Source organism: Bos taurus, chromosome 11 (genome assembly GCF_002263795.3).
Source record: "Bos taurus isolate L1 Dominette 01449 registration number 42190680 breed Hereford chromosome 11, ARS-UCD2.0, whole genome shotgun sequence".
NCBI lineage: Eukaryota > Metazoa > Chordata > Mammalia > Artiodactyla > Bovidae > Bos > Bos taurus.
In genome coordinates this window covers 61451683-61465026 of record NC_037338.1, presented here as the reverse complement: position 1 = coordinate 61465026, position 13344 = coordinate 61451683, and the positions used below count along the sequence as shown (strand labels likewise).

The following is a 13344-nucleotide window of genomic DNA, read 5'->3' as shown; positions in this document are numbered from 1 at the left end:
AGGAAGCTCACCTGGTATTTCTGGACTACTTTCGTGAATTTTCAAATCTACTCAGTTCTTGGTATTATAATTACCTTGACCAAAATACTGTGAAATTACTGCTCTGATCTACTAATGGCTGCAAAAATCAAGTCATTGTGGTTTCATGCCAAGGGGCCATAGCAAGGTGGCGCAATGATTTCTGACACAGAAGACAACTTCTAAAAACTCAAAAGGGAAAATTAACGGGATGTGGTTTACATTGCCAAAGACTGTTCATTAATTACCAATTTAATCACTGCTGGAGGCATGACATTACAAAAATCTGGCTGAAAGTTCTAATAGATTATGAAGACCACCTAAGAAGAGTGACCAAGAAATGTACAAAACAATTAATACTGTTTCACTGCTATCAAAGACACTCAGATTATTTTACATCAAGTGAAGCAAAGGAATTAGTAGCTTCACAGTGCCACCACTAGGAACTGTAAATACAACAGCACACAATTAGTAATGCACATGTGACTTTTTATTCAAGGCATATATCCCTGGGAAAGCCAGAACATGATAAGGAGAACAAAAGAAAATTGAAATGAATAAAGATTTAAACTCTACTCTTGTGCATGCTGAGCAATATCAGAACAGGCAATATAAAATCCAGCTCTTAGTAATGGTGATACCATCCTGGGATGTTCAACACTGCACTGAACAGCCATATGGCAAACGTCTATGGCCATTAACAGTCGCATAAAAGGAGTGTTCCTGATGTTAAAATACCTAGTCCTAGCTTCTTGTATTCACGCAGTCTCAAATAAATAAGACTTTTGAGACTAGGGGTTTGTGGCCACATAATAGAAAAGATGCTTGAGTTTTTCCCCCCAACAATGCTAGTATTTTGTGTGACTTTGAAGATATGCGAGCAAGGTAACAGTATGTTTTCTAAGAAGTCTAGTAGCCTTTGTCAGGATAGCAGACTTCAACTTAAATTTAGACATAATAAACTATTATTTAAATCATAATGAATAAAAACCACCACCCTGTATAAAGGCATTTATGCTGAATACAGAAGAACATCGGCATTCTCCTATAAAATGCAACTATAAAAAAGATAAGCTATATATTTTAAGTGCCTTACTGGTCTAAAAGGGATTATGTACATTAATCTTCTGTCAATTGTGTTACAGTAAGAAATAAGAAAAATATTTTCATCTTTATGCCCTGGGTGTAGACTTTCCAGCTTATACAGAGAATAAAAATCTGTAAATAAGACAAATTCTTACTCTCTACGTTATTAAAGGTTTTAGATTTCTTTTTATAAAAACTGATGTTCTTTTAAAATTATAAATGCAAAGTTACCTACTTCTTCCACATGATAGAATAATATGTGTAATTAGGGAAAATTAAAATTTTAGCTTGACCTTAAGTTTAAAGCTTGATTCCTAGAAGCTAGCCATTTAAATGTAACACAACCAATACTCATAAACATATGAGCTTAATCTTATATATATTTTTATGAGGAGACATACTTGGGACACACAAATATACATGAAAACTATGAGGAAAGTTTCTATCAGAGATTATCAAAATGAGATTAAGTGCTTTTTTACCAGCTGGATAGTAACTGTTTCTTTATCTGGAAAAGATCTAGTAATCTTATCTAAATCTGCTATAATTATCAGCACAGCAGACTACACACATTTAAGTCAGTATTTTCCAATTATCATCAAAAGTATAAAGTTGATGTCCCACCCTTCATATCAACAAAACACCTTTTAAAGGTCCAGTTCAGTAAAGAGCAGTTTGCATTCTTTTGGTTCTTACCAAATAAGCCCTTAGGATTCACTATTAAGGACCAACCAGTAAAAAAACAACAACAGAAAATTTCTATATCTTTTTTGGATTACTGATCTTATAGTTAATTAAGGACTGCCCAAACTGAAATTCCTTTCTCATATACAGAGTTTTCTTTCAAAGAGTTAAATATTCCTGCAAACCTTTAAAGACAGATATTACACCTTTCAGAACTCACTGCTAACTTGCAGTTTGATCCTGCTAAGTGAAGATGAGATTGAGAGCAGGAGGAGAAGGGGATGACAGAGGATGAGATGGTTGGATGGCATCACCGACTCAACGGACATGGGTTTGGGTGGACTCCAGGAGGTGGTGATGGACAGGGAGGCCTGGTGTGCTGCGGTTCATGGGGTCACAAAGAGTCGGACACGACTGAGCGACTGAACTGAAGATGGGCTTCTATGACTATTTTAATGGGTCACTTACTATGCTTGCATATTAAATATTAGGGAAAAAACTTCAAGTATGGATTATAATAATGTTGTGATTTCTTGCTGATCTTTCTTTAAAAAAAATATTCCAAGTACCTAACAACTGTCTGCAAACCACATTCTTATGTTACATAATTTATGATTGAAAAATGAATATATTTACAAATTCACTGACTGTTAAGTGATTGGACTAATTAAATTGAAGAATCATTCTCAGTTCTCCTTTTAGACTTTCTATTTATAAAATAGATTCTATTCTCTCTTAAAACTTAAAGGTATAATTAAACCTATACAGCATCCTTTTTCTGTAAGGTTCATAGTGTTTTATATCCTAATAACACCTCCAAGGAGTGTGGGTAGCAGGACTGTCATTCCTTATTCTTAGAGTGTACTGATCCTAAACTTTAGTACATCAAATGCAAACATCTCTTTTAGCTAAAATATAATTACATGAGTATTACTAAATGTCATGATGGATTCATAAAACATTTTTTTAAGCAACTGTATTCTAATGTAAAGTAATAAGCAAAAGATTATTTTGAAATAGATTAGCTTCTTACATTCTATTTACGCATTTCTTGAGAAAAAAGTGTTTGGGAGAACTGAGTAATAAAGAAAAATAATAAAAAAGGAAATATTTTCTTGAAAAAAGGCTATTATGTTTTTCTCAGAGTTTAAGTTTAAATATATAATCAAGGAAGCTCTTTTGGCTATATAACGGCTAGACTATTGCACCTGTCAAAACCCTGAGTTAAACTTTGAAAAACATTATTTTAAGTATATGTGGAGAATAATGCACAAAACAAATATCACACCTGAAATTTATATTAGTAAAATGTAACATACAAAAATCTTCATAGGGCAAAAGAAATAGAAAGCAAAGAAATATAAATCACAGAGCTCAAAGCAATGAAATCTGTCTCCTACAGAAAAATGATTTCAGGAAACACCTGAAACAGGTTAAACAAATGTTTAAAACACAGAGATACAAATGACTAACGTAAACTACTACTTTCCCTAAAAAGACCTAAATGCATTATGTACTTGTACCATGTTCTCATTAAAACATGCAATGGTAGTCTTGACAAAAATTAAGAAAAATTATAAGGTTTATAGTATCTACATTTGTGAGTTCCCTTTTAAGAGAAATTATAGCTCAAGTATTTCCCAAAGTAGAGTTTGTACATGAGGATCCATGTGGTAATATTACCAAGAGTTATCCTCAGTGTCTTAGAAGCTATTTCCTAGCCTGCCAATCTAAAGCTACTAATTTATATGAAGGAATGTTTGGTTAGAGTGATGTGATTCAAGGCAGAGGTGGGAGCTAACCTCTACTGAGTGAAGTGAAGTAAAGTGAAAGTCGCTCAGTCGTGTCCGACTCTATACAGTCCATGGAATTCTCCAGGCCAGAATACTGGAGTGGGTAGCCTTTTCCTTCTCCAGGGGAGCTTCCCAACCCAGGGATGGAACCCAGGTCTTCTGCACTGCAGGCGGATTCTTTACTAGCTGAGCCACAAGGGAAGCCCAATCTCTACTGAGAGGTCCCAGAATATGGAAAGAGTAGGTAGTGTCAGACTTTGGTGTGTCCATACCATAAGAAGAAAGGAAGGTATCATAATGTAGGATTCAAGAATAGGAAGAAGTGAATGATATAGGGAACCCTGAGTCTTGCAGTGGCAAATGTCATATCTGTAACCAATTTGAGAGAGGAGAACCTTTTAACTTTCTCTGATCAATGATAATCAGTTCTGCTCTAAAGACTTTCAGAAAGTTGATCTTTTCCCATTTACCAAGAAACTCCTTACAGCAACTCCAATTTTTCATATTTAAGCTCATGTTTTTATTAGTTGACACTCAGAAGATATGATAGACTGTCACTATCCCCTCCCTTCATTTTTCATTAAACAAATACTTAGTATTTGGTGCTAGGAATATACAGTTCATATACTTTAAATAACTCACAGTTGAGGGGAAGAAAGAGATAATTGGATAATAACATGGGATAAATGTGGCAGTAGTGATATATACAATACAACAGAAAAAGATACAGGAAGAAGAATTTCTTTGCTGCTAGAAGCCTTTGACAGAGGTACTCACAGAAGTGATTTTCTTAACAAGGGAAGAAAGGCATTTCAAGGAGAACAGCAAATGCTTAATACAGGAATGAAAGAGCATGATGCCACATTCTGTCTAAGCAACTTATAGAGCTAGACTGTAGAGTGAAAAATGGGAGAGAGGTGAGAAATGAGGCTAGAAAGGGAGGGGGTAGGATTTGCAGGAACTTTATATGAGGTCATGTTGAATAGTCTGGAAGATTATTACTCTTGGGTAGGTAGGAATTACAAGAAAGAATCTGAGCCTTCATATACTCAAATTAGTACTTAAACTACTTCCCAGTTCTTTATGTTTCGTAAGCCTGTCTTTCCTTAAAAGTACATCTTTGCTTTCAATCCTTTAACACTTCTCTGAATCCTCTGTAAATTTTCTCAGTCCAGAACTAGAAACAAACTAGATACCTATAAAGGGGATAAGTTGTACTGAGTACACAGACATTGCCCCATACAATTATGTTTCTATTTGGGTACTCTAACATCAGTTATTAATAGCTCTACTCATTCTTCCTGGTATTCACCAGTAGATTCTAGGTTAGTTGTATAGAAACAAAGTTTAGAAGAATAAAAGACATTGCTGAAGAAGTCCTAAATCTGCAGTCTCTTAAGAGTAAGTAACTTTTTCACATAGCTCTTGAATATTTAAGGTTAGTGTCTCTAAGACTTGGGGTCACTTCAGGGTACTACTAACTTTTTTCTTTTTAACTCCCAGGAACTCTCAGTTAAACTAAGAACACAAAAAGCAGTGGGTACCTTTAGGTATCAATATATATATATATATCTCCATGCCAGCATCTAGACTCTTAGTACCAGAGTATACATTATAAAGGGCAAGATAATTTATAATGAATTTAAAAATAAGAGCGTGGTAAATTAAGGCACAAATTAAAGAGCATAAGGAAGTGAAAATGGTAGCAATCAGTTCACTAAATTAGATGCCAGATTTTTCTATTTTTAGTTAGACCTGCTTTTTATTTACCAGAAGTCTTGAGCTCTTCAGATTGAAAAGGATGCTGACACTAAAGTAGGGATGGCATTAGTCATGGTTCCCTTACCTATTCCATCGTGGATACCAATTAATTTGAATGTCACACAGGAGGAAAAAAAAAAACTTGCCTCTGTATCACAAATGGAAAAACAGATTTAGAAAGATTAAGTAATTTCTACTTTTAGTATCACTTAACTCATACTCAGTTGCTCCAGAGACGAAATTTGGTATTTTCCCTTTTAATTTTGTCAGCCAAGTTGGCCATACTAGTTTTCCAAAATACGGACAGCACTGCAAATAATTTCAATCGATATGTACAAGAGCTACCAGAAATGATGAAGAAAATGATTAAATTAAGAAAACTATCATGTCACTGGAAAAGAGATTATCAAGTTGTATACTAAACTGAAAATCTGAAAAGCAATGGTAAGGTCTAATTTCTTTTGTAAAATTGGACTTACTTGATATTTCACATTTTCTTTCTTAAATAATTTCAATATTTGCTATAAGGCCCACAGAGTAACAAATGTCAAAACTAGAGCAATAGTTCCAGGATGTAGTATTAAGTTCATGGAACTGATGTTCTTCACAACACATGAATATAGGGCTTGACTTATTTGAAAAACAAGCAATAGTAGAATGTGCAAGAAAGTTTTAAAAGTGACCTTAAGGGTTTCCCTGATGGTCCAGTGGTTAAAACTTCACCTTCCAAAGCAGGGGGTGCAAGTTTGATCCCTGGTCAGGGAATTAAGATCCCAAATGCCTCACAGCCAAAAAATCAAAATATAAAACAGAAGCAATATTTTAACAAATTCAATAAAGACTTTTAAAATGGTCTATACACATACACACACACACACACACACACACAAACCTTTTAAAAAAAGAATAGTATTTTTTTTTTTTAATAAAGTAAACTTAAAATATAACTGAGAAGAGGCTACAACAATATTTCCCATGCCACATGCTCATCTTACAACATGACTTTAATAGTCCTCCTATTGAGTGGTGAGGTCTACCTCTCTGCTACTTAAACCTGGGGGTGGTTTTGTATCTCCTCAGGCTAACAGTATGGCAAAGGGACTTTTAAAGCTAGAACATGAGAAGGGAATGGCTATCCACTCCAATATTCTTGCTTGGAAAATTCCATGGACACAGGAGCCTGGCAGGCTACAGTCCATGGGGTCGCAAAGAGTCAGACGTGGCTGAATGACTAACACTTTCACTTTCATAAGCAGGCGTAAGAGAGTCCACCTATTCTCTGCTGTTAGACTCAGCCACCATGCTGTGAGAAAGCCCAAACGAGCCCAGGTAGAGAGACCAGGTAGAGAGGCCAAGTACCGGTTCTGACTGAAAATTAGCCCCTGAAATCATGCAACAGAAATAAACCATTCCCTCAGTGTCCCACCCTAATGCCTAACTTATAGAATCTGTGAGCAAAATAAAATGGTTCAGTTCAGTTCAGTTCAGTTAGGTCGCTCAGTCATGTCCGACTCTTTGCGACCCCATTATTTTATGCCAATAAGGTTTCCAATGTTTTATAATGCAGCAAAAGATAGCCTGAAAGAGGAAGGGGAGGCAAAGCATTCTTGGGACTGTTTGAAACACAGTTTCATAAGCAAAATAGGGTAAAATTTTGGTTAAGTGGGAAAAAGTGCAATAAAGTGACCAAATGTCTTCTCAGTATAAACAGAATTGATAGTATTGAATTCACTATTTACTTCACACTTCAGTTCAGTTCAATTCACACTTTAGTTCAGTTCAGCTCAGTTCAGTTTCAGTCGTATCCGACTCTTTGCGACCCCATGAATCACAGCACGCCAGGCCTCCCTGTCCATCACCAACTCCCGGAGTTCACTCAAATTCATGTCCATTGAGTCGGTGATGCCATCCAGCCATCTCATCCTCTGTCATCCCCTTCTCCTCCTGCCCCCAATCTCTCCCAGCATCGCCACACTTAGGCACAAACAAATATCATCAACTGTAAAAGTGAACAGTTCTTTCTACATCTCTCTTTTTAAAACACCCACCCCCACAAACTCCTGAGAGATACTGAAACACAACACTAATTTAAATGAAACAGCTTTACGGTCAAGTACATTTGGATATGCTAAGAAAACAATCTAATAAAAATATCCTTTTTGGATACCCCAAATTTCCCTAATTTAAAATATTTATATAAACATGTCATTTTTAAAACAGAAAGAATAAAGGGAAAAATTCCATGAGCCATTATTATCTCTTAGGGATAAATATTATTAATATTTTGATCACTTTCCTTCCTGAACTGTTCAATGCATAGATAAAAACACAGTCTTTCAAAATGGGTTTTATATGCTATATGCTATTTTAGATCTTTCTCTTTCTGTGTACAAAATGACACTATGAACATTGTTCTATGTCCTTTCAATATTCTTTCAGAACATTATTAAATAATTTTCAATGGCTACATAATAATTTTCAATGGCTACATACATATATAGTATATATATTTGTTGTAATTTATTTGATCATTCTTCCGTTTTGAGCGATTGCCATTTTGTAACTTTCACTATTATAAATAACATGTGATGAAAACTTGCATATTAATCTCTGTTAGTGGGATTACTGAGTAAAATAGAATGAGCATTTCTTGAAGAAGTCAATTTGCTTTTCAGAAGGGTATGGCAAGTTATATGCTACCAGGAGTATTAAGAGTATCTTGACTTGATGAGACATCACTACCATTATGTTTCTTAAAATCGAAGTTACAGAGCATCCTGGGTGGCTCAGTGGTAAAGAATCCGCCTGCCAATGCAGGAGACACAGGTTCAATAACTGATCTGAGAAAATCCCACAAGCCGCAGAGCCACTAAGCTGGTGAGCCACAACTCACGGGCTTATAGCCCATGCTCTAGGGTCTAGGAGCTGCAACTACTGAGGACCTCTCACCCTAGAGTCGGTGCTCCACAACAAAAGAAGCCACCCCAATTAGAAGCCCATGCATTGCACCCTCACAGCAAGGAAGACCCAACACAGTCAAAAATAAATAAATAAATAAATAAATATGTAAATAAGATTAAAAATATCCAAGTTACAGACTTTATAGGTAGAGTAAGATATCACAGACAGAATAAGCAATATTTCAGTAATTAACTTCTGATGTTGAATTCATACTAGCATAATTTAGCTAAAAGTTTGTTCTACTTGGGATATTTTAAGTGTAAGCAAAATTACTGGTGCCTTAAAAAGAAGAGATGAACAATAAAATATTTGTTGAAAGTTTAAAGTAATAAATGAATAAACTGAATGAAAGACTAAACAGCTTTAAAAGTCAGGATACTCAAATTTTAAGCCTAGCTTGCTACTGTTTGCAAACCTAGGTAATTTTAAACCCCCTTTCCTAACTCATTTTTCTCTACAATGGATACAACAATAATATCTATTCCTACTTTACAAGGATTTCAGAAAATAAACAAGAAAGAAATAAAACATAAGCTTTAAAAACATAATCTCTAAAGTCAAACTGTCTAAGTTCCATTCTTGGCTCTGTCACTTATTAGCTGTGTAACCACGGGCAACTGAATTTGTTTGTGCATCAGTTTTCTCAACTATCAAACAGAGATTATATTTAACACATATAATCGTTGTGGAGATTATATGAGAAAATCCATGTGAAAGCCCTTTGAATCCTGCTTGATACACAATAAGTGCTCAGTAAACATTAGATGACAATTATTAATATATGTAAAATTTTATACATAGGTAAAATAATAGCTTTTTAAAATCTACTTGGCAAACAAATCATTTAAATCTCAAGTATTCTAAACTTAAAATCAACATACTTCAAAATATAGAGCTATAAATTTTCCATAATTTTTAGAACCTGAAACAACTATGAAACAAAGTTTATCACAAATATAATAACAATAAAATAACTTTCTTTTTGAAGAGAATATTCTTTCTCTGGCTCTTCACTTAACTGGATCCTTCTCAGCCATCAAGTCTTACTTCAAATGTCTCCTCTTCAAGTCACTCCTACCTACTCAAATTATCCTCTAATATGTCTACTAAATGAGTCATTTTCACCTTCTGTAGTTAACTTATTTATTCATCATTCTCTGTCTCTTCTCACCAAAATGCAAATTCCATGAGGGAAGAATCTTTGTCTTTTGGCCACACCTTGTGGCATGTAGGGTCTTAAGTTCCCTGACCAGGGATTGAACTTGCAACTCCTGCAGTGGAAGCATGGAGTCTTAACCACTGGACTACCAGGGAAGACCCGAAGTTTAGTCTTTTCTATTGCTACACTCAGTTCCAACTCAATAAATATCTTACTGAACCAACAAATTGATGTAACATATGGTTAGGCACTGAAAGAACTGGTATAAAAGCTACAAAATTTCTTCCTTAGAAAGAATGGCCATCTAAATTAGCGTTTCTCAAACATTTTTATCATGACCTACAATTAAAACTACATCTGGTACCAAGATCCAGTAAGCACACATACCCACGTAACTAAAATAAGTCTCACACAAAAATACTATGATGTGTGATAAATTCTGGTATTTTCCCATTTAAATATTCTATTCTTTTTCATTGAAAATAAAACTGTGCCCCACTTTATTTATTTTATATCACATTACTGTGTAAAGACTCAAAGTCTGTATATTGTACAGCATAGAAATATAGCCAGTATTTCACAATAATTTTAAATGCAGCATAATCTATAAAATATTGAATTACTATGTTGTATATCTGAAGCTAATATAATATTGTAAATCAACTATATTTCACTTAAAGAAAAAAAGTAACAAGAAAGTAAAAAAGAAGAAAAGTATGAAAAACGGTGGTCAAGCTCAGAGGTTAAGCTAGTATCTGAAAGGAGTTAACAAAAGCAACACAATGGAGCAAAGATCGTCTTTTCAACAAATGGTGCCAGATGAACTGGATATGCACATGAAAAAAAATAAACCTAGACACAGACCTTATGCCTTTCACAAGAATTAACCCAAAATGGATCACAGACCTAAATGTAAAACATAATTCTATAAAACTCCCAGAAGATAACATAAAACCTAAATGACCTTGAGTATGGTGATGCCTTTTTAGATATAACACCAAAGGTACGATTCATGATAGAGATAATGGATAAACTGGATTTCATTAAAATTTATAATTTCTACTCCATGAAAGACAATGTAGAAAGACTGAGAAGACAAGCCACAGGCATGGATAAAATATTTGCAAAGATATATCTAATAAAAGACTGTTATCCAAAGGAAACAAAGAACTCTTGAAACTCAATAGTAAGAAAACAAATAACTTGACTAAAAAATGAATCAATGACCTTAACAGACATCGCTCCAAAGATTTCCAGATGGCATATAAGCATATGAAAAGGTGCTCCACATTATATATTCTCAGCAAAATGCAAATGAAAGCAACGAGATACCACTACACACCTATTAGAATGGCCAAAATCTGGAACACTGACAGTACCCAAAGTAAAACGCAAGAATTCTCATTTATTGCTGATGGGAAAGAAAAATGGTATAGCTACTTTAGAAGACAATTTGGCATCTCTCTTGTTTTTTGTCTTTGTTACTTATAAAAGTAAACACACTCTTGCCATAAGATCCAGCAAATGTGCTCCTTGAAATGTACCCAAAGGAGCTGAGAACTTGAGGTCATATAAAAACCTGCTTTGTAGATGATTAAAGGAGCTTTATTCCTGATTACAACCAAGATGCCTAGCAGTAAGTGAATGAAAAAATAAACTGTGGTACATCCACACAGTGGAATATTATTCAGCATTAAAAAGAAATGAGCTATCAAACCATGCAAACACATGGAGGAACCTTAAATGCATATTCATTGACTCGATGGACATGAGTTTGAGTGAACTCCGGGAGTTGGTGATGGACAGGGAGGCCTGGCGTGCTGCGATTCATGGGGTCGCAAAGAGTCGGACACGACTGAGCGACTGAACTGAACTGAACTGAAGTGAAAAGAAGCCATATCAGAAAAGGTAAATATACTATGGTTCCAACTACCAACATTCTGTAAAACACAAAATTATGAAGACAATAAAATTATCAGGTTCCCAGAGGTTCAGGATGGGGAGAGAGATGAATAGGTGAAATGCAAAGGATTCCTAGGGCAGTGAAAATTCTCTATGATATTATAAAGATGGATAGATGTTATTATGCATTTGTCTAAACTCACAGACTGTGTAACAGTAGGAGTGAATCTAATGTATGCTACAGACTTTGGATAATAATGACGTGTCAATGTAGATTTATCAGTTCTAACAAATATACCACCCTGGCAGGGAGTGTTATTAAGAAGGACGGTTACTCTATGGGTACAGAGGGTATAGGGGAAAACTCTATACCTTCCCCTCAATTCTGCTGTCAACTTAAAACTGCTCTAAAAAAAAAATCTTAATTAAAAAAAAAAAGGAAAATGCAGTTTTATGTATATGTAAAATTGGGGGTAGGGCAGGGTTATCATAATTTTCAGATTCATCAAGAGGTTCATGTCTCCCTAGATCTAAGGCTTTTTTTTTTTTTTTTACTATGTATTCATTATTGCCTGTGAGGCACTACAGAAAAATATGTATAAAAATATGGCTTAACACAGGGATGGTAGTCTATGATAGGAAAAAGGATTGACTCTGGAGTTTGATTAAGTCTCAGGATCAAATCATGAATTCATCATACAGTGACTACAACCTTACACAAATTATCTTACCAATCAGCCTCAGTTTTCTTACCTAAAAGGAGTTTGAATATCTACTTAAGAGGTTAAGTAAAATAGAAATTATGTAAAACATCCACTATAGTGCCTAAAACATCCACTTAGCCTATATGCTAAGTATTTTAATAAATGGTAAGCATCATTATTTGGAGAAGGCAATGGCAACCCACTCCAGTACTCTTGCCTGGAAAATCCCACGGACAGAGGAGCCTGGTAGGCTACAGTTCATGGAGACGCGTAGAGTCGGACACGACTGACCGACTTCGCTTTCACTTTTCACTTTCACGCATTGGAGAAGGAAGTGGCAACCCATTCCAGCGTTCTTGCCTGGAGAATCCTAGGGACAGGGGAGCCTGGTGGGCTGCCATCTATGGGGTTGTACAGAGTCGGACACGACTGAAGTGACTTAGCAGCAGCAGCAGCAGCAGCAAGCATCATTATTATACTCTCATATTTTCAAAAAAATTAACTCCCATGGATAAAACACCATCTTAAACAAAGTTCACCCAAATTATAAAATTAAATTGACATAAAACAGATTATTCATATATATGTGGAAATTATAATCCAGGATCTTACTTTTTCTCATAGCTAATACTGCTGTGAAGGAATAATTACAAACTGCTCCTGCAAGTATGAATTTATCAGTTCAATAAAAGTAACAAGTACCCATAGTATACATAGTCTGTGGAAAAAAAATTTATTAGAAATATAAATAAGTTACTCTTATTTACACCCCCATGATTACAATGAACAATGTATTATTTTTAACCAATGTTCCTCACATCACTTAGCTGCCTGTTGCAGAGTGGTGTGGCTGCGTTGGTATGCTGCTTATTCCCTGCCTTTAAAGCTGCATCTCTTCTTGCTTGCTCAAGTAGAACTCTTGCTCTTTCTTTGAGTTCTTCTTGCCTGGATAACATTCGATGCTTAAAAACAAAGATACAGAATTAGAAGCCAAAACAAACAAAACCCCTCAAACCCATGTAATCCACTTTTGTAAACTAATCAATAGTTATACAATCCATCAAAATAATACAAGTCAGGAATAAGATTGTATCAATAGTTTTGTGAGATTACCTGTAGACAATACTAATGCTGATTAGAAACTGTATCTTTACTGGCTAAAACTGGGTTAATTAAAATTACATTTTTATTAGAACATAGTCTCACAAGGTATAAAGTCCATACACATATTATATGCATTGTTAATCACAGTATGCCTTTCATGAATCACAGCCTG

The 13344-nt window shown here is 34.9% G+C and overlaps 1 protein-coding gene across 10 annotated transcripts in view; it reads right to left on the bottom strand.

Moving 5' to 3' along the window:
• The window catches only part of EHBP1 (EH domain binding protein 1), a 387100-nt gene that overhangs the window by 75415 nt on the left and 298341 nt on the right, over window positions 1-13344 (bottom strand). For all 10 annotated transcript variants that reach the window (XM_024999431.2, XM_024999432.2, XM_024999433.2 and 7 more), the window contains one exon: window positions 12887-13030. In XM_024999431.2, coding sequence (XP_024855199.1) covers window positions 12887-13030 — 144 coding nt within the window. The remainder of the gene's footprint in view (window positions 1-12886; window positions 13031-13344) is intronic.